The sequence below is a fragment of the Tympanuchus pallidicinctus genome, unplaced genomic scaffold, assembly GCF_026119805.1.
Source record: "Tympanuchus pallidicinctus isolate F22 unplaced genomic scaffold, pur_lepc_1.0 scaffold3, whole genome shotgun sequence".
NCBI classification, from domain to species: Eukaryota; Metazoa; Chordata; class Aves; order Galliformes; family Phasianidae; genus Tympanuchus; species Tympanuchus pallidicinctus.
In genome coordinates, this window is record NW_026294747.1 from 79,318,500 (window position 1) to 79,340,757 (window position 22,258).

The following is a 22,258-nucleotide window of genomic DNA, read 5'->3' on the forward strand; positions in this document are numbered from 1 at the left end:
CACCCCAGTATTCAAAGGGAAGCCACATGAAAGCAGGGCAATGACTTCCTTTGACCAGCTCATCCCGTGCTTAGGTCCCACGATCCAGAAATTCTGCCAGCGACACCAGCCTTGGAGCCAGGTAATGACCTCTTGGGTCTTCCTGTTCCTTTTAATATTGATCATCCCTGCTACTGGAAGGATAGAGGAAAAAACTACCTGTGCACCAATCCTTTAGGCAATCTTCCAAAGTCCTAAAGTCCTTTTTGACCACCCTTGGACTTCTCTTAGCTATCTCATAACTGCCAAAATGAGAAAAACAATAATGGGTAATAATCAGAGGGCTGAAACAGGCAAGTGATTTTTCTAGTGGTGTCTCTTAGCTGGACTCTACAGAAGCAGCAGACTTCCCTATGAGTTTAATCTGGGCGGCGATCCTCAGTTCTCCTCAGATGGGAGTCCCCTATAACAGTAGCTCTTCTCTTCCTGATGAAGATTGCTGTGATATAGGGGTAGGCTGACTTGCCCCACGTGATCCCTCCAACCTGGATGGACCTTCATCCACACTGTGCACCTGGTGTGTAGGGGCACCTGGGAAAGTGACATAGGCAGGGAGAGGGCTAATCTGTCACACCAGGTAGAAACCGACTTCCGTTCCTTCGTCTCTTAGATATCCTCCTTTCTGCTGGTGGCATGAGAGTAGGGTAACCCTTGTTTCTTGTGTTATGACTGGGTAATGAGTCTGCCTCAGGGGTGGACGGTAGAGTATGACTCCACCAATCAAATCCTTCTCTGATTTCCTGAAGCTCCTCAGCCTGCCCACCTTCTCTGGAAGCTCTGCGACCAGGTTGAGCAGTTCTTCAACCTGAACAGATCTTCCACAGGTGTACTGTCATGGTTTTACACTGCTGCTGCTTTCAGGCACTGACTGAAGACTCGGGCACATCCTGCATCTCAAAACTCAGATGGCTGCATGTTCCCTCAGGAACACCCATCTGGGTGGCTACATCGCTTCCTGTGGCTGGAGAGGCCACATGAGACTCAGAGGACAAGGCTTTTTGCCCACTGGATACCATGGCAGATCTTGTGAACAGGTCACAATCACTGTTGGAAGACAGAGACTGGTGCCCAGTGATGCTAAAGCCATGAAGAAAGCAAAGAAAGGGGATATGGTTCCTTTTACAACATTTTCTGTCTTTAATATCTCTAGATATGTACAGTTTAGATTATGATCCTCTTCTGAGGTTTAGCACAAGAGTAGGATTAAGCAGCAATTTAGCAGATGAACAACTCATTTTTTCCCAATTTGCTTTCACAGTGTCCATGCTAGGTGTGCTCCTATGTAAGTACAATATTGAGGAACAACACAGAAAACGAAATTCTCCTTGTTTTCATCACTACAGTCTAAACAGAATATTAGCATATCTTGCTGTTATCTAAAATGCGTGGATGGAAAATTTTTGGCTAGGCCCCAACTCAAATAACAGCATAGCAATACCCATTGCTACAACTAAAGGCTTTAAGGCAGCATTTCAAAAATTTGCCATTTGGGATTCAGTTTATGAAACAGTGGTCTCTCTTATTTCACAATTACTAATGCTTCATGGCAAGAATGATCAAGAGATAGTATAATTACCAAGGATTGCAAAAATCACACGCAATGTTTTCTATCACATGCTGACTTTGCCATGTTCCAAGCTCAATTCTCAACTGTGAAGTGAAATCTTAAGTAAGCCTTAAGTTTGCTTAAAAATAACTGTTGCATACTACAAAACTTCTTCTTAAATTGTTTTATTTTGTTTTGAAGAACGAGATTACATCTCCTGCCTCTTGAATGAGGCAGATAGCCTAACATGCACCTCAGCCTCCTATCCGCAATAGCAATGTCACATCCAACAGCTTTTTATAAATTGCTGAGAGGCGTTCCTTGAGGCCTCAAGGTCTCAGCAGCTCTTCCAGGCAGTGATGTCCCCCAAGGACAAAGGCGTGGTACATCTGTGTTGAGCCATGGCTGCCCGCTGCACATTGCTCACCTCTACATATGGGCAGCAGCGGCACTTCTGGAGGTGCCAAAGGGCAGTCCTGCAGGTGACTTAAGGCAGAAAGCTCATTAACCATAGCCAAGTAGGATTGGGAGGCCTTGTGTTGCTTGCTGAGCCATAAGCGTAGCGCAGCACTTGCTTCCAGGAGCGAGGGCTGCTCTTACTCCCACTCTTAGCCTTGCTGCCCGTTCACATTCACCCTCCTCTTCTGCAGAGCTGCTCATCGCACCGCTACCCCAAAGGCTCCTCCGCACTCTCCCTGGCTGACCACTCACCCACGGCAGCGGAACCCCTGAGGACCAGCCTGAGCTCCTTACAGGTCCCACAGCCCCGAGCGTAGCCCACGGGGGATCTCAGGAGACGACCACACACGGCCCCCCGAGGCACACCGCTGGGGCCCCTCACGCAGGGCACACACGGCGCACGCCAAGCAGAAGCCGGTTCCTCCTTTCCCTCCCTTCCCCGAGCCCAGCAGCGCCCCCCGAGCCGCTGAGCTCCGCGAAGCCGCTCCCCCTGCAGTTCCGCAGGGCCCCCAGCCCCGGCCGCCTGCGCACGGCCGCCCCGCCCCGCCCCACCCCGCCGTGTTTCCGGGCCCGCTTGGAAGTGGGGCAGAGGTAGAGGCGGGCGGGGAGCGATCGGCCGCGGAGGGCGGCGGCTCGGGGAGGTGAGCGGTGCTCGAGAGGGAGCGGTACGGGCCGGGCAGCGCCGTGGCTGGGCTGATTCCGTGCTTCTCCGGGCCGAGGCCCCGAGCCGACGTGTAAACTCGCCGTGGTGCGGTGGCAGCGGCCTCGGGCCTCGCGTGGGCCCATCTCGCTCGGGGGCTCGAAGGTTCGGTCGGGTAACGGCCCCTCAGCGGCTGCTCGGCAGCGCGGGTAGGTAGGCGGCGGGCTGGAGGTGTGCGAGGGGTTTGGGGGACGTAGCAGGGTGGGTCGGGGGCGAGCTGCTTGCGTTTTGAGAAGGAAAAGGCGTAGTTTTGAGTTTATTAGCTAGAATTAACCAAGAAAGAAGCGGTTGGGAGCCCTTTGGTCAACGTTCCCCTGATGTGTATATGCTTCTGAGGCTGCTGGCCAACAGAATCCTCAAGTTTGGGTGTTGTCCATAGAGATTCCTATGACGTATGCCTTTCACTGTGTGAATGAAATAAAGAAAGGAAAATAAAAAAGGAATAGGGAGGCAGTGTGTCATTTATCTGCAGCATCATTAATAGACCTAATATCGTGCTGCAGGTCTACAGCATGGAAAAGCAAGTGCTCGAGTCCTCTGAAGAGCGAACATTTCAGTACCAAGATTCCCTGCCTCCGCTGCCTGTACCTCCTCTGGATGAATCTTTAAGTAAATACCTTGATTCAGGTAACGATTTAACAGTGGACTGGTGTGTGCACATGGAACCAGGCTGATATTTGCCAAGTAGTGTTCGTGTGCAGCTTGTACCAGCTGCCGTGACTCTGGAGGTTGAGGAGGGGGATGGAATTTTGTCATGTTTGGGGCACGACATCACTTTCAAATTTGGAAACTATGCCCAGAGCAACTTACATAAAAGCTCCCACCTTAATCACTTGTCCTTTTTTCTTCAGCAAGAGGGGAATTGGGTGTATAAGATGGTTACCTTCTATTGTTTTTTATTTTCGTGTTTTTTTCCCCTCCAGAGGGCTTTTTTTTTTTTTTTTTTTTTTTTTTTCCCCACAGCTATGTCTAATAAAAAACATTCTGCCCTCTACAAGTTTTGTTTTGTGTCATGACTACTTGGCCTGTTCATGACTGTGTTTGCACAGAATCTTTGTGTTTGAAGATTAAAAAAAAAAAAAAAAAAGTTATTTCAAACTTTTTTTTTTGTAATTAAATGGTGTTTCTCACATTAAGACTATTAATTACAGAGCAGTAGGAAAAAGCATCAATGGGCATTTTTTTATAATTTAACTTAAGGAGATTTTTGCTTTGACAAGCCTAAAGAAAATAGCATCAGAGAAGTTTTGAAAACATCAGTGGAAATGTATTTAGCTTTGTTTATAAAACTAAGGTGACTTGTCAGAGCAACTTTGATATACTGGGGAGGGTGAAGGTAGCCCTTATCTTCAGATTTCTTTCCTATGCTCCTTTAACTATTTTCAGAACTCAGAGATATTGAGCTTTTCTCTTGAATGTCTGCCATGTCTTACCATCCTGCCTGTAATAGAGAAATGGTAGCAGTAAAACCTGAAGTTTTGTCCCTAGCACGGTCCTTTGTTACATCATAGTCTCTTTTTCCCAAATCAACAAATCCCTAAATTCAGAGTTCTCTTTTATCCTGGGCATAGTAGGAACCTCCCCATCAGAGGAATAGTTGATAGGTTTTCTTTGTTGTTCCTAATTACATAACTTCTTGATGCAGAATGATGAAATAGTGTTTTTCGAGGGGTAAGGTTGATGTCATAACAAAATGCTTTTGTTCTGTTGCAGTGTAGGTTAACTTAAATTGTGTTGTAATGGTACTGAATGTGCAATAACAATTACCCTTTAGAGCTTAATTTTGTAAATCTATCTGGCTTTCCAAGTTAATAAATAACTCTCTCCTGGAATGATGATACCTGACTGAATTTGTTTGCTCTTGTTTTCTGCTTCTCATCAGTTTTTTCATAAGTAGCTTATCACACTTTTCCTCAATTGAATTTTTTTTTTCCATGCTGAAGTTGTTTTCTACTTTCTGGTCCTCGTACATAAGCCATCCTGTAATTTTGATCGCTGCTGTTGATCTTCTTTAGTCTGTCTTCAAGTTGAAGGGAAGTTATTTCAGTGCTCTTTCAATGCTGTCTCCCTTTACATCCTCATAGGTAAGCTCAGGAAGTGTGGGGTGATGAGTGGACAGTGAGGTGGATTGAGAACTGGCTACAGAGCTCAGAGGGCTGTGTTCAGTAGCGCAGAGTCCAGTGTAAGGCCTGTAGCTAGTGGTGTTCCCCAGCGGTTGGTGCTGGTTCCAGTCACATTCAATATCTTCATCTGTGATCTCAATGGAGGAATAGAGTGCACTCACAGCAAGCTTGTTGATGATACAAAGCTGGGAGGAGTGGCAGACATGCCAGAAGACTGTGCTGCCATTCAGCAGGACCTGGACAGGCTGGAGAGTTGGGTGGAGAGAAACCTCACTGATTTCAGCAAAGGGAGTGTAGGCTTCTTCAGAAGGATTTGAACGTCCAAATGACCCTTCACAGTGCTCTGAATCATTCCTTGAGAACGCTTGTCCTCTCTTGGTCAGAGGAGAACCCTGGGCACTTCACATGAGTCACTGTGCCTGATGGTAAAGCACTTATCTGTTTAAAGCCAGTCAACTGGAAAATCTGGATCTCAGATGGTATCCTGCTCAAAGCCTTACAGTAGCTGCCTGCTCTGGATTCAGAATGATTAACTTTGTTTTGAAGAAAGAAGTTGGATGTAACCACGTTTTTTAGCCTTTCAGTTCAGGTGAAGTTTAGACTCAGAAACTTCAACTCAGTTCAAGAGTATGAAAACCCCAAGCCTTGGCCTTCTAGAAAGGTTCCTTAACTATACCCAACTGAAGCTGTCAGTCATGGGATACTTATTGTTCATGAATAGAGCTGATCTCTATGCAGAAGTGAAGACAAAATATATGCGTCCAGAGACAGTCCAGGTATTTCACTGAAGTCTAGTGAGTGAGGATCTGAGTTTTGCTCCTTCCTTCTATTGCCTTTCCTTTCTACATCGACTGAGTTGTTTTTATATGGAAAGGATTCACACGATCATAGAATTGTTGTCCGAATGGTTAATCTAAATCAAATTCCTTCCTGTTCAAAGATCATTCAGTTGAGTTTGCTTCAGTGTTGTTTAGCTGTGTTTTGAATCCCTGCAATGCTGGAGATTCCACAATCTCCTTGTGCAGTCAGTTTGATCACCCTCAATTAATGGGGAAGGAGGATGAATAAAAACAAACAAGCCCCACCATCAACAAATAAGCCCTCATATTTTTCTTATCAGAGACTTCCTGTATTGCATCTTGAGTCCATTTTCCTCTTGTCCTAATCCTGTGCACATGGGAGGAGTCATGCTTGACTATTGCTATGTGTTGCCATTTGCATTCTCTTTGTAAGCTGAACAGACTTGGTTTTCAGCCTCATCTGATCATCATGTCCACCCAATCCTCAAGACATCCTGGTTATACCTCAAATAAATAGCACCTGTGCTGTCCATGTTTTGTTTCATTTTGTTGTTTTTTTTTTTTTCCCCATGAAATCTGTAAAATACCAATAAGACTTGCACTGTACTGTTCTGGACATGAGGGAGCTAGGATGTAGCTCAAATGGGTCTTTGCTTTTCTCCTTAAGATAGGTAATTCAAATTACTGGAGTTCTTTCTAAGATCACCATAAAAATGAAATCATGTTGAAAGGAAGGCCTAGCCTTGGTGGAGGAGGATCAACAGAGGGGGTGCTTAGAGAAATTGGATATGAGTGATTTCAAAGGCTTGAATGGGGTGGATGTGCCTGTGATTGCTGAGGGAGCTGGGCTTTGTCTCTGAGATACCACTTTTGATCATCTTTGAAAGATCATTTTAACTGGAGAGTGTTCTTGAGGAGAAAAAGGCGAGTGCTTCCACTGCTCAAGAAGAAAGATCTGGGGAACTGCAGATCAGTCACCCTTGATTTCTGGGATGGTGATGTAGCAAATAATCCTGAAAACAACCTCCAAAAAAGGAGGACAAGGAAGTGACTGGGTCACCATGGATTAATGAAGAGGAAATCATGCTTACCAACCTCATAATCTTTTATGATGAGACGACTGTCGTGCAATTTGCTATGCTACTTGAATATAGGAATCTCACATAGAGCTTTCTTAACATAAGAAGCTAAATTTGCCAAGGCCTAAGGGTGCATGCAGGCCACTGAACTTCTATCCACTTAGGAGCATGAGCAAATTGAAATATAAGAAAAACTCCATTGTGTGAATTTAGCAGCCTTGAAGATGAGAGAAAACAGCATGTCTAGAGACAGTGATGGGAGTCAACCCAGAGCAGAAAGACCCCCAGCCTTGGTATGGCTGGTCTGCACCCCCAGATAAGGGTTGGGGGATATACAGTATAAAGACTGTATAAGTGCCTAGGGATTTCTGTATTTGTGGCCTATCCTCAGAGGTGCCCAGCTTGAATTGTTGCTGTAACTTAAATTCTGCAGAAGAGATATATATGTGGCTTATGTCTTATTTACATTGTAGAAACCTATTGCTGAACAGTGTACGTTGCTTATAGATTAACTGGTAATATATGGCCTAGATAGTGAACAGTCAGGTGGACTGAAAACACTCTCAGCTCCTGGGCTCAAAGGTTTACGATCAGCAGCACACATTCCAGGTATAGGCGAGTCCCATATCCTTAGAAGCATTAAAAGCCAGGTGGGATGGGATGGGACTTTGGGCTGCCTGATCTAGTGTAAGGTGTCCCCATTCCTGACATGGGATTTGGGCTAGATTGTCTTTAGAGTGGCTTGGATTCGAAGGGATCTCTATGTTGGAACAGAATGCTGTGTTCATTTCTGGGCTCACAAGGACAAGTGAGACATGCACATGAAGGAGCAAGAGTAGTGTAGGGCCGTGAAGGTGATTAAGGGTTTGGTTTATCTGAGGTGATATTGTTCAGCCTGGAAGGACTTTGCAAAGTGTATAAATACCTGCTGGGGGTGGATAAAGAAGGCAGAGCCAGACTCATTGCAGTGGTGTTAAGTGAGAGCAAGAGGCGATGGGCACAGACTGAAATTCAAGGCATTCCATTTACATGCAAGAAAACTTACTGTACTATGAGGATGGTTGCGCACTGGAGTAGATTGCTACTGAGGAGGTTGCATGTCTATGAAGGTTTTCAAAGCCCATTAAAGCCCTGAGCAGCCTGCTGTAGCTAACTCTGCTGAGCTGGGGTGTTGGACTAGATGGTCTCCTGAGCTCATTCCAACTTCAGCTTCACAATTTTGTGCAGAAGAAAAAAGTGGTTGCAATCAAGCAGTCATTATTCCAGTGAGATGTAGCAGGAGGACCTTGCCCTGCTGAAATTGCTTTGTTTCTCCCCAGAGGTAGATCAGAGATAATACAGATACTTGTTTAGTTTTTAGTAACTGTGTATCTTTCCTCCTTTCTTTGCACTGGTAAGCTGATCACAAGTTTATTGCAAGAGAGACAGATGAGAAGGTGATTTACATCAGTGTTCAGCAGCCTCAAATATGAATCAGAACTCGTTGTGTAGGCACTGAGTGAGCAGAACTGCCACATCCCCATTCTGTCTGCCTGTGATATGCCAATCTATGTATAAAAATAATAGGAAAAATGTTATAAGCAAGGTTATTTGTGAGAAAACACTGAGATACACCCATGTACTGACTGGCAGTGTTTGCTGCTGACCATAGATATCGTTACTGTCATCAAAAAGCCTCCTAAAACCCTTTTTATCATGACATATTCTGCAAATGTTTACAGCCTGTATTATTGTGTATGATCTGAGAAAAATCCAAAAGTATTTTAACACATAAAAATTGGGTAGCACTAACTGCCATTACCATTGAAGTAGGGGGAACATAGGAGAATTGATGAGTAAAGTGCTTGTAGTCTGTGAATGGGCTTGAATATAAGAGCAAGTAGCATACAGATGGTGCAGTAAGGTAACAGACATGTATGGCTCAGTGTATTAATTTATAAGCAAAGTTCCCATAAACTTACTTATTATTGAATTCAGCTGGTGGAAGTGCAGGGCTGCATAATATTTCCAGCTAGAGTTCAAAATGTATTGGATGTAGTTATCTGGTAAATATTTCATCTACTGATCCCTGAATTTGTTTAAAAGTATGCATGTATGTCTTTATTAGAACACACTGTGATTTATTTATAGCTTTTAAAAGGTGTCCTGTTCACTCTATCCCCCCCAAAATGTGTGTTTTAGACAAGTAAATCTTGAGTGCTTTCATCTACTCCCTTGCCTGTGACATCTGAATCCTGGAATAAATCTCAGCATGCAGTTGTTTTTAAATACATCTCCTTTTTGCAGTGAAGCCATTTCTAAATCAAGAAGAATATCAAAGAACAGAGGATATTGTTAAAAAATTTGAAAATGGGATTGGCAAAGAGCTGCATCAGAAACTACTGGAAAGAGCTAAAACCAGGAGGAATTGGGTACGTATGTAGATACGTAAATATCATAATTCAGCTTATTCCTCAGTTTTGTAGGTGTGTTAGTCTGCTGCTAGGAAGGAAGATAGCAGTGTCTTTTTGGAGAACAAGTGATTGGTTCCTGGTTGGCATATAATTTTGAGAGACACTTAGCTATGATTTTTTTTAAATCTTACAGTCTTCCTTATGTCTGCCACTTGTCCTGTGGATATGAATGTGTTTATCTGTGTGTGATTTTTTTCAAACTGGGGGGATAAGAGTTCCTTTACTAAGATGGTAAGTTACTTACCTTCTATTACTTTAATCTACTTAAGCAGTATTGAATTTTAAGTTCTTGAAAATAAGAGCTAGATGTGACATTAGCATCAGCAATTACTTTTTGAACTACTGTCCTGCCTCCTATTATGTAGGAGCTACTGCTCAAAATGTTAAAAAAATAAACAAAAATTGCACATATCATGCTGTGATTATTAGAAAATTAGTGTCTGAAAATTATTCTGATGCTGAACATTTTTCATTTCCAGCTGGAGGAGTGGTGGCTGAATGTGGCTTATCTTGATCTTCGCATATCAACGCAAATAAACTGTAACATGGGAGGCCCTGGTCCCTACATTGAACACTGCTGGCCACCCAAAGAAGGCACTCAGATAGAGAGAGCATGTGTGAATATATGGCACACCCTGAAGTACTGGGAGCTATTGCGAGCGTAAGACTTTTAAGAAGAAGTAATTGTTTCTAAACATTAGCGGTCTGTGTGTACTTCAGTAGTGGAAATGTGCTTCTTGGCATCAGTTCTTTGCAGTGAAATATAGGCTTGTCTTACCTTGATTTACTTGGATAATTACCCCTTGTGCTTAGTTTTGGTATATTTCTTTTAGAGAGAAAGTGATTATAGAGAGATCTGGGAATGCTGTTCTGGACATGAGCCAATTTCGAATGCTCTTTAACACTTGCAAGGTTCCTGGAATTACCAGAGACTCACTCTGCAACTATTTTAAGACTGGTAAGTAAATGCAGATTGTAGGTTAATACAAGCAAATGATTTCGTATTGTGGAGCTAACGGAGTGGTCATTTTAACCATCAAAGTTGTCTTCAAAAACTAAATCAGATACTGGATGTTGTGTCCTTATATAAGGAAGCAATCTAAGCCACTGATTATTTTTTTCTTTTCTTTTGTGCAATATTTAGTCCTTTTTAAATAAGGTTACAAGAAGACTCTACCTCAATTTGTATGTTACCAAGCTGATATCTGTTAGAAGTGTGATTGCATTACAAAAGAGAAGAAGAAAAATTCTGTGTGTTACAAATGTGAGCGTATTAGATGCATTATTTGGACAGAACATCAGCATCGTTTGTAATTATCTTTTTCCCTAGGTTGCTTTTCTAGAGTGTGTTCCTGTACATTCTATTGGAACAGTTCTTATGTATTTTTCTATCACTGAGTGTTACTGTGAGTGTTACTGTGAGTGACACTGAGTGTCAGTTCTTATTTTCTTATTTTCCATGGTAATTCTTGAAGCCAATTTCTTAAATTTCTAACAGTTTTTTTGGATGCGTGGTCAAGAGATGGAATAAGTGTAATGTTCTTATTTGTCCTTCTTTGAAATGATTGTAATATTGGCAACCAGCAAATTGAAGTCATAACACTCCTCTGACACTTGCTCTGATGCCTCTAGAAGTGTCCAGGCATGCTGCTCTAGTTAATCATGGGAGATATGAATTCCTACAAGACTCAGGAATTCGAGAGGATAGAGGCTCTGCAGGCCTTGCTCCACAGAAAATATGTAAGGAAGTCACTGTGCCACAGGAAGTGTAGCAAAAATGCAGAGCAGGAGGCAAGTTTTGTGGGCTTTTCTTAGGGTTACATTGAAGAGGTAAATACCAAAAGTAGAAGAAACATTCAAGCAGTGGAAATTCAATGTTATGATCACACTTTATGAACAAAGGTGGGGTTTTGTGGATACACAAGCAATTCACATCCCTTTTTTCCTTTAAAATATTACAAAAGCTTTATTAAACAGTCATGCTTATGTTATTTTTCATATCGTACGCAGCAGGTGAAATCTGTTTCCCTGCCTCCAGGGGAAATGCTTAGTCCAATTAGTTACCTTTGTTCTGTGTGATTCGTGGAGTAATATGAGTACCTCTAGGAAAGGATTTGGGTTTTCCAAATATGCAGATATATAAGAGAAGCAGAAGAAATTGCTATCTGCAGAGAGATCTGTTTCTCTCCATTGGCTACAGAGGGAACTGACACAGTCTAAAAACACTTTAAGTAAGATTTAGGATACCTAAGATTTGACAGGTAATGTCAGGTTGCAGTTAAAAACCACATTAAAGTGATCCCAAGTGACTTTTATCAGTGGAGCCTGGAGAGCTGCTTGGTTTACCCTGCAGCAGTCACCTTAATGAGAACAGAGAGCTCATAGATTTTGGTGTGTTGAGTTGATGTCCCTCAAGTGCAGTGTTAGGTCAGACAAGTGATTCTAGGTATCTTAACTTCCAAACTTAATTCTATGCCTTGCTTCAGGCAACTTAGGAGGATGCTATCAAAAATACCCCCAAATTGATGTAATCCCTTCTGTTTTATTACATTAGATGTCACGTTTGTGATCTGTGAAAATGAGTTTATTTGAAATGGTAAATTCCATGTTCTATAATGTCCTTGATCAGATGCATATTAATTATATTACATTCTATATAACGTAGAGCCAGGAAGATAGATGTATATAGGCCTTATGGTCAAGATTAAGGTTTTTGGGGGGCATGTGTTATGTATTTGTGGATAAAGTAGCATATGTTTCCTCTTTGTCTCATGGCAGAGTGCAGTGGCTCAGTTTCAGAAAAAGGCATTATGTTTCCTGCCTGCCTTTCACACTGCCTGTTTTTTAAACAAAACAAAACTTCATGCAAGAGAAAAATGCTTGTATCAACTTTCAGTAACTAACACTGGTTTTGGCAGAGGATGTTTCTGCTTACAAAATGCATGAGTTACTTAGATTTACTGCTAAGTAATGACAGTGGCTTGAACTAGTTAATAATGGTGAAAATTATGTGCTTGTGTAGATTTGAGTCCTCTTAAAACTTCAGAATTGTAGTAAGGTTATGCAATCAATGTTGAACTTTCTAATGCATTTCTCTTTTTAACTCTATGGAGTCTTCCTCATTTTGAAAAAAGTGTATCTGTAGGACTTGCTGAATACTTTTCCTTTATCTGTTGCTCACTTTCTCCCTAGCGTTGGATTTTCATGTTTTACTTTGCTTTGTTTCAGTGACTGAAGGTGAATGCCCATCTCACTTAGTAGTCCTGTGTCGAGGCCGAGTGTTTGCATTTGATGCTATACACGAAGGCAACATGCTGACAGCTCCAGAGATTTCCAGGTTTTCAGACTACCTTGCTTTGAATACTCTGTTCTATTTGAGCACATACTAAAGACAGTCTCTGTTTCTTTCCCTCTCACCCTAAAGAAGTAGGGGTGAGAGAGACTGCAGCTGAAGAGTAAGATTCTGGTAGATTCTGATTTAGCAGGTGGCATCTTCTTGCCATGAATCATGGTGATATACTTCTGTAGTACACTCGTAGAATATCACACAGAAGGGCTTAATGAAGGTGTTCCAGTAGGAAAGATCATGTATGTGTGAAGCTTCTTGAGCACAGAATTATCCGTCCTGTAACATCATTTGTTTAAGGACCAGTCCTCACTGGTCATGCTACCAGTATCCTCTTGACTACACTACAATCCTAACGGTGTGGAGTGACTGGATTTCCTGTTGCTGAGTTCAGCAGCATCAAAAATCTTAGTATACATTGGCTTTTCTTACTACAGAGCAATACAGTTATATTTTGCTTGCATATCTTGTCTTTTCAACAGAGGAAGAGTGACTATGGCTCTTTTCATAGTCCTAAACTGCTGCTGAGAAGCAGAGAGAAAGAATCTCGCTCATTAAATAGTAAATTTCAGTAGTGACATTTAATAGGAAAGAGTGCCAGAACAAAGGACGAGCCAGAGTAGTGTCTTCAATCTTAAACATCTGTAACTTGCTTGCTTTCTTTATCTGGAACAGTAAGGGGGTTGAAAAACAGATTTACAAACTATGAGTTAGCTCCCTGTTGACACATGCATGTGGTGATTCCTACTGAACAACTTCATTTAGCCCTTCTGCATTATGTTCCAAGGATGTACTACTGAAGTACAAGATCATCCTGATTCCAATGATGGGTTGATGGCTGGGCTGCGTGGTCTTAGTCTTTCAAACAGACAGTGCAAGGAAAAGATAGGCATTCTTGTGTATCTTGAATGGAAAGACTCAGTTACACACTAACTACTGTTCTGCTATAAGCTTCTGAGTTTCTGTTAAGTGGAAGTTTTGCCATTGTATCCAGTTAGTTTTATAAAGGCTGCAAAGCTGCAGTATTGCTTATTTTTGCTGCTCAGGAAAGTTTGATCTATGCTGTTGAAGTCTTAAATTCAATTTTAAGAACATTCATTGCACCTTAAGGTTGTGATTGTTTATGTGTAGGTCTGGTGAGCTGGTAGCTGCAATTGAAGTTAACTTCAGCAATTGAAAACAAAGCAGACTTCCAGTTGCCCTTAGTATCTGACTTGTATTCCTTACATTTCATATTAGCTTGTAAATGTGAAAACAGACAAAAAAAAAAAAAGAGAGAGAGAGAAAGTGTGATTTTGATGCAGCCTCTGTATGTTCTTTGTTAACTTTAGTTTTTGAAATCTTGTTAAAGGCAACTTACATACATCCAGAAAAGATGCCATAGTGAACCAGATGGACCAGGACTGTCAGCCTTAACAAGCAGTGAAAGGACAAAATGGGCAGAGGTTGGAATAGTTCAACAGTTTTTTCCTCACAAAGTATTGTGACCTCTGGAAAGATGTCATTTCACTTAGCTCTGTCACTTCTTGCTTTCTAGACACGTGACTATTTAATCAGTCTGGACCCAAAGAACCTAGCTCATCTTGAAAAAATACAGCAAAGTTTGTTTGTGGTCAGTCTGGATGATTCTAGTCCCCACGCAACTCCTGAGGACTACACAGAGGTAGCTAAGGATTTTTCATAATTCTTCTCTGTTCTTTATATATTCTGTTCTGTGTGTGTATATATATTCTGCATCTGCTCTTTCTGTGATAAAAAATAGCATCTCTTGCTCCTTCATAACAGAGAATGAAGCAGGTAAATGTTCAGGTCACGTTTCCTGTTGATCCATAGAAACAAATAGGTTGAATTGTTTGGACTTTGGAAGAGAGAACAGCTAAAATACACCTTTGTGATCTTTTAGATCTCAGTGTTTCGATGTCCTTAGACATACAGTCAGCAACTTGTTCGGACTCTTGATTTAAACTTTTAGGCTTATAATCATGTTTCTTCTTCAGCTGGATGAAAATGTTTTCTCTCAGGTTAGTCTCACCGTGTTAGTGTAGATTTGGTTCAGCTGACAGAGGTTGGCAATGTGTTTGGGGTTTCTGAAAACCCACAGTGTGTAATTTTTGCTTTAGCTAACGAGGCTGGGCCTAGCAGGTGATCCAACTGTGCGCTGGGGAGATAAGTCCTACAATAGCATATTCTTCTCCAATGGAACCTCCAGTGCATTCTGTGATGTAAGTATGAAAAAAAATCCACTTATAAACTTTCCAAGTACTTACTGAATAAGCTCTCTCTTTCAGAGTGTTAAATACTTAATGTGTTCCCTTTTGGTGTAGTCTGGCACCTTGCCTGGCAGGTTTCCAAAGCCAGTCTGTTTTTCCAGTGTTGGATATTACATCATACCTGAATTAAGGTCTTGAGTTCTGAAATCATAATCTTATTTCTGAAACTGTTTAATGTGGGAGTTCCTGAGTAAATAATAATGATAATAATTGCAGACAAAGGCTTAAAACGAGCCCTTTCTGTTGAACAGAATTATTTTTATACCAAAGTGGACAGAACAGTCTACATCGTGCTTAAAATCTGCTTCTCCATAGCAGTGCTATAGTGCATGTCTAGCTGCAGAGCAGTCAAAGCAGCAAGATAACTGGCATTAGCTGTTGCAGAAGTGTTGCAGAAGAACTAGAAAAACAAGTCCAACACTGTGCAGTAACACTGTTAGTCTTGGGGGGAATAAGTAGGCCAGGGATTAAAAAAAAAAAAATTAGATCCTCTTGCAGTCATGCAAATAATGTACTATCTTGTTCTGTATGATCACAGCATGCTCCTTTTGATGCCATGGCTTTAATCACCATGTTATCTTCTGCTGAACAAAAGATTATTGAAAATGAGGGAAAATGGAAGGTATGTGTTCTTTAAGCTTCTAGATGTATTGGTTAATGGATCTGTGTTGGGTTTTTTTGTTTTGTTTTGTTTTGTTTTGATGGATAACAGTTTCTCTTTTCTCTCTTTGCTTGTCTACTCCCAGGGATCAGATAAAGTGAGGGATATTCCATGGCCAGAGGAACTTATATTCACAGTAGACCAAAAAATTATAAATGAAATTGAACGTACTAAAGAAATATATTATGAAAAGGTGAGATTTCTTACTGTTTCTCCTAATTGTCACTGAATTTTTCACTGCATTTGTGCATTCTTTACTGACAGTCTTCATGCCAGAAAACAAGTGAATATGTTTTTTGGTTGGCGAATTGTGATTTGACCATGGTTAAATTTGTACCATTGTTTTCTTACATTGAATGTGTTGTATCTGGAGTGAACCAAGCTGTGATATTTGAAGTTACTTGACTTCTGTGTTGTTCTTTTCCTCCTGTGATTTGCCAGATATCTGACCTGCAACTAGCGTGTTATGCCTTCACATCTTTTGGTAAAGCCTTGATTAAGAAGAGGAAGCTTCATCCAGATACATTTGTGCAGCTTGCCCTTCAGCTGGCTTATTACAAATGTCATGGCCGGTAAGAAAAGCTCATTACCCAGATTAGGAATGGAAAAATAGATCATTGAATAAAGGCATAGATCTGAAGACATAATGCAGTGGCCTCTTTGTAACTTGCTGTAATGATAAAACAGTGAAGAAGTAAGATTTTGTTTACTTTGAACATTGTATACTTTTTTGCCACTGAAATTCAAGGGGCTTTTGCTCTTGACTTCCAAATAATTGTCTTTATGCCCCGTGGAGATGATGTGTGTACATAGTGTGGAATCCATGAAAACATAGATTTGGGCTGCACAAAGTTAATAATGGGTTGAATACCAAACTTGTAGTGGGTCAGGACTCTGTAACACTAAGTAGTTGTTCAGGTGGAGAAAAAAATCTTTACCTGTAGCAAATGATTAAAAATGATCCGTCTTCCAAATTTGTGAAAAGCCTCATGTCTCACTTCCCTTCAGCACAATTAGATGTGAAAGTCAGAGCAAAATAATAAAGAAGTTTGGCTCAGTATTTTTGTAATATTTTCATTTGTATTTTTGGGGAGAGACAGCATTCTTCCTGGAGTTCCCAAAGTCCTCTTTGCTGACTCTTCCAGATGGTGCCTCGTATGAGTCACTTCTGGCAAGTACTGTTTGCTTCAGAAGGGAGAGTTTCTTCACAGTCATATGATGCTTAATCACTGGAGGTGCCAGTATCTCAGGATGCTAGATCTCGTTTGCTAGACATTGGAGTAAATGATTTGACTTAGAAAAAACCCTCTTAAGTTTGTTTTAAGCACACTGGTATGTTGCAGTTAAACTGTGTATTAAATGTTAGAGTGGGATAGGACTGAGGACACTCCAGGGAAAAGCTAGCTGGGTATCAGTATGCAGCAGATTCAGCCTTGTCCATATAAACATAGGAGCATTGGGAAACACTGCCTATTTCAAGTATTACTTAATCTTTGAGGGTTTGCATGGTGTAGATGATTTCTTTGATGGCAGTATGTGGTGAGGCTGAATCTTGCATAGATTTAGCTTAATTATATTAAAGCTGGTACATGTGCAGTTAGCAGAAAATAGCCACAACGACCCGAACTTCTCAAGGTGGAATAACAGCACTGGCACTTCTTCAGTCATCTGTGTCATACAGAATCTTGCAGAGCTCCTCCGGCTCCTTTGTGGTTCCTTTTCAGACCTGTAATTAAAATAAATAAATAAATCAGGGCTTACTGATGCTTGTAACTGAGCTGGAATATGGGGTTTGTTTGTTAGTTAGTTCTTCCCTGGAGAGAGCAGGTAGTTAAGTTAATGAGATTCTCTTCCTTAATTTTTCTTCTTAGCCCGGGCTGCTGTTACGAAACTGCAATGACCAGGCGTTTCTATCATGGCCGCACAGAGACCATCAGACCGTGTACCATGGAAGCAGTAGAGTGGTGCAAATCCATGCTGGATCATTCTGCCACTGTAAATATGGAAACCCTACTTTAATTGCAGTGTGTTTAGAAGGCCTGTCATTTTAATTGCTAACCCTTTGTTATACTACTGTCCCATTAATGAGAACTGGCTTGTTTCCAGTGAGACAAACCTGAAATACTGATGTTGCTTGAGGTCTGGCTGTGGTCATTGTGACAGAGGTGAGCTGTCACATGTGGGCTTGTTCTGATACTTTTTTTCTGTTAGGTTTTACACTTCAGTTTCAAGTCTGTCTTGAGTGATATTGTTAGAATTGGAAAGATTAACGCGGTGGAAGGGCAATACAGGAGTGTAATAGCAAAGGGACCAGCGTGGATAGGATAGTATTTCACAGGAAAAGTAAAGGTGCTCACCCATTTCTGAAGATCTAGGCTCACAGAAAGGACTCCACAAGGGAGGGATGTCCAGAAAGAGGCCCTTCCCCTGTGGCAGTCAGCCCTTAAATGCGATCTAGGGAGAGGTGCACCCAGGCTCTACTCCTGCTGGTCACACAGCTGAATTGCCTTCACCTGTGCTGCCAGGGCTGACCTGGTCCTTTCCCAGATGATCTGTCAGTGATTCAAGCCATGTCTCAGCAGTTCCCATACAGATACTCACTCTGATTTTCACACCTCAGAAAATAACTAGCTGGGAACTACTATATTCTGTTGTGGAGTGGTTCCTTTGTTTCAATATTTAAGTGAAATGAGGAAATGTTAATCTAATTGTTGAGTTTGAGAGCAAGATTAAAATCTGCTTGTTGTCCTGAGGGCAACAGGGATGTATTCCAGAGTTTGCCTGAGAACAGCTCTGCCAAGGACCTTTTTCCAGTGACTGACTTGCAGACCCTGATTGGTAAAGGATTTCATGCTGCTCTTGCCAAGTGAAAGTTGTACAAAAACTCTCTGTTGTCATCACCATGTTTCTTAGAGTTCTTAGAAATGAAACTAGGATATTTTGAAACAAAGAGCTACATATTTTGAAGGATATTCAGAGGTTCTATATTTTTCTATTATTTCATACTGAGAAAAATGCAGGAATATAACAGAAATAATGTATGTGTGACCAAAAATTTGTCTTAGGTTTTTAAGGCTGGTTATTAGGAAAAATTTCTCAGGAAGAGTGGTGAAACAGGCTTCCTTAAGGAGGTGGCATTGAAGAAATGCAGGGATGCTGCACTGAGGGACATAGTTCAGTGGGCATGGTGATGATAGGTTGCCAGTTAGATTTGATCTTAGAGGTGTTTTCCTACCTTAATTATTCTGTGATGATTTTGTTTCCTGGTGCTGTTGTGGTTTTTTTTGTGTGTGTGTAATGAACTGTTGCAGTTTTGGTATGCTCTTCAATGGTATTGCAATTAAGAGGATCAGAAGTCTAGTTTTAAAGTGCACAGCCCCCCCCCTTTAGAATTCATGTACTTTGGATGAAAACCCATTTACACCATGTTTTCTACTACCTGCAGTGAACTCAGTAGCTAGGCTTTTGTCCAAATTGAGTGACTGCTGGCTGTGGTTCACATTCAGTGCTGCTGCCACTCATGAGGACAAAGGAGTTGTTCAAGTACTAGCAATCGAAGTGCAAGCCAAGTTCATGGGTGTCTACAGGTGTTTCCCTAGGCCTCTTTTACCAAAACATATCTATATTCTGTTCTCTCTCTTTTTAATGTGTAAGTTTCAATTTAACATATTCATAAAAATCAGACAGTGATGGGCAGAATTATGGTTGTGGAAGTGAAGTTTTGATCAGTAGAGAATAGAAGGGAATGCAGTTGGCATCTGTGTGTATTTCAATTAAAGAGGTAAGATATGCTCCATGTTGGGTTTTTTTGATAATGATAGGCAAACCTGCTAACAGCTGATGTGTTTTCTAAGTAAGTGGTACTGTAGAATTTTGGGTTTCATTTCTGTAGTTCGTGATGTCTGCTTTGCATTTGTTTCAGCTTGTATGGGGAAGAGCGTGAGGTTTAGAATATTGTTCAGTACAAAAGTGACACAGGTAGCAGAACAGAGATGCAGGGAACAAATGAGTAAGTTGTCATAAGAAAGGAATTTGGATGTGGGAGAAAAGAATTAGAGAAATTTAAGAAAATGGATGAGTCAGAAGGTTCTTATGTACCTTTCAATTCCTCTGTTTTCTTCTATTACTAAAAATTGTGAAAGGAAGAGCTTGTTGATCTGTGTCTGCTGATGTGTTACTCATCTGGACTGTTTTCTTCTCTTGTTTCTTAACCTGTTTCCCCTTACTTTGTACAGAATTATGAACGCCTACAGCTGATGCATGCAGCATTTGCAAAGCACAATAGAATGAGGAAAGACTGTGAGAATGGACGAGGTACTCAGGGATCAGAAATTGTTTCCTTGTGGGTAAAAAGGGAACATATGCTAATGTGTTTTCTGTCTCGTTTTCAACTGCAGTAAAAACTACCCATCAACACTTCATATTTAAACAATTTTGGAGAGAAACTAAAGGCTAGTCCTTGCATCTTCCTTCAGCCCTAAAGACCCATTCACTTTAAATATTAATTCACTTTTTTTCTGCCAGTGAGCCAATTTCATGTGAAACTCCTCCTTCTTGCAGAAATATTTTTCTTGGGTTTTGTTTTCTGGAGGATATGTGCTCAATTTATACCACTTAGCTCATTGCATTTGGGCTCAGTGGTGCAAGTTTAAAGTGATGATGGCATCTTAGACCATGCTTTTGAGAAGTGTTTTTGTATGCTGCAGTATGAACCTTTTTTTTCAACTGGACTCTGTCATTTTATCTGTCCTTCAGCTGCTTTTCAAGCTTCCAGAACTGAAACAGCCGAAAACCAAGAAATGCTGCTGTTAATGATGCAGAACTTGCATTTCTTTTGACAGGATTTGACCGTCATCTCCTGGGTCTCCTTCTCATAGCACAGGAGCAGGGACTGCCAGTGCCAGAACTCTTTGTGGACCCTGCCTTCACAGCCAGGTAACTGGTGGCCTTGTACTGTGAAGAGGTTGTACCCCATGGTACCGAGGGCTCACTTTATTACATGGCCTTAAGTGTGATGATCTCTTGATCTGTGTGACAAAATTCACTTTTGTTTTCTGATGTTTTACAGTGGTGGAGGTGGGAACTTTGTTCTTTCAACTAGTCTGACCGGCTACACCAGATTTAGTGGATGTGCACTCCCTATGGTACATCACGGCTATGGCTTTTTTTATGCAATCAGAGATGACAGGTAAGGATGTTTCATTTTGGATGTGGTTCTGACTGTATCGTGAGGGGAAAGGCAGCAAACACCAGGCTGAGGGAAGGAAAGGATGAACATGGCTGAACATGTCAGAAAAGGTTGAAAGGTGAGATAAGGGAGAACAGGCATTAACATTCTGAAAAACACAAGTGGGAGGACAGACAGATGGTGGAGGTGTAGTGACAAGATGCTGACAAGGCACAGAAAGCGAAGAGTGGGGAAGCTAAGAAGAGGAACAACAGGAGGAACCTTTAAAAATAAGCATTGCTCTTAGCCATCATCAACTGCAAAGGTGTTTGTAAAAAGAAAAAAAAAGTAGCTATTGCCTGGGCTATGGGGTAGACAGCTGCAGTACAGGAGGGCATGGAGGACGGAGGAGAAGCTAACGCATTTGGCTTCACTTCTCATGAAAGGGTAGGAAAAATGCAACTTTGGCTTACTCACCTTCTGGACAAAAATTACTGCTTGTTCAGCAAATGAAGTAAATGAGATGACCTGCTTTTTTATGATTTAGTTTATTTTGGATGGCTTGTGTCTAAAGCTAACTGCAAATTTCATTGCAGAGTGGGTTCAGCTTGAGCGTACAAACCAATATACTTTCACTGTTGCTCTGTTAAAATAAATAGATAAAAGTTGAGATGTAGTGGGTAAATAGAAAGAAAAAGTACTTTAACCTTAAACTAGTTGTAGAGAAGAAATATAATTGAAGCATTTTAAGATATAAGCAAAGCAGTGTCACTGTGCGTGTAGAAATCAAAATACCCTGTTTCAGGATCTGTAAACATTGTCATTACTGAAGGCCCCAGGACCCTGTATTTTCTGGATGTTGAGATAACTTGTTTATTTATTGGCCAGTTTTTGATTCAGAGCTTGCTGATAATTTGATATTTCAGAACAATTTGTATAACATGTCCAAGACTGTGACAATTAAGAGTGGTAACTCCATTGTTTTCTGTATTGACAGGATCGTTGTTTTATGTTCTTCCTGGAAGTCATGCCCAGAGACCAGTGCAGAAGTGCTGTGCAGAACTTTATTCCAGTGTTTCCAGGACATAATTCAGTTAACAGCTACAGCTCAGCTATAAAATTGATGATGATAAGAACCTTTGCAAGTTCACAAGTTATTTGTAGTACTTATAAGTGAAACGCGGTGTAAGAGAACTGTTATATTCAAGCTAAGACTTCTGATAATTTGCATGAAGTCTTCCTCTTTTGGTGGGATCTACACTAAGTAATGTGGCCATTTGCAATAGCAATGCAAGCAGTAGAACTATGCAATATGATATGCCTCAACAATGCAAACTTTTGAGAAACACGGTGTTGGAAATGGAGAATTTTTGGGAGATTTGTATTTATGTCTTAGTGGTAACATGTAGTCTAATGGTACTGTTTTTGCCAGTGGAGCACTTAACTGTGTACTTCAGAGCAACCACACGATTGTCTTAAGTGATTGTGCTGCCTGTTGGTAGTGGTTCATGAAGCAGCCTGAGGGGGGCAGACTTCTATATGCTATTTTCTAAGTTCTTTCGTTTATGCTACCTGGATTGCATAAAAGGAATGCATCTCTGTACAGGGATGTTCC

The 22,258-nt window shown here is 41.2% G+C and overlaps 1 protein-coding gene across 4 annotated transcripts; it reads left to right on the forward strand.

Moving 5' to 3' along the window:
- The first annotated feature begins 2,562 nt into the window (after positions 1–2,562).
- Positions 2,563–22,124, forward strand: CROT (carnitine O-octanoyltransferase). 4 transcript variants are annotated; one of them, XM_052694985.1, is made up of 17 exons: positions 2,563–2,635; positions 3,248–3,371; positions 9,033–9,157; positions 9,679–9,860; positions 10,033–10,157; positions 12,428–12,536; positions 13,897–13,990; positions 14,083–14,208; positions 14,666–14,767; positions 15,354–15,437; positions 15,562–15,669; positions 15,918–16,048; positions 17,348–17,471; positions 19,712–19,790; positions 20,318–20,411; positions 20,545–20,664; positions 21,641–22,124. In XM_052694985.1, exons 2-17 carry the CDS (start codon positions 3,257–3,259, stop codon positions 21,759–21,761), a joined length of 1,839 nt encoding a protein of 612 aa, XP_052550945.1. In that variant the 5' UTR covers positions 2,563–2,635; positions 3,248–3,256; the 3' UTR covers positions 21,762–22,124. The 4 variants fall into 4 exon arrangements, 3 of the variants coding, with proteins under 3 accessions (XP_052550945.1, XP_052550947.1, XP_052550944.1); XM_052694987.1 differs by having other exon boundaries at positions 2,597–2,685; XM_052694984.1 differs by lacking the exon at positions 2,563–2,635 and adding an exon at positions 2,696–2,893.
- The last annotated feature ends 134 nt before the right edge of the window (positions 22,125–22,258 follow it).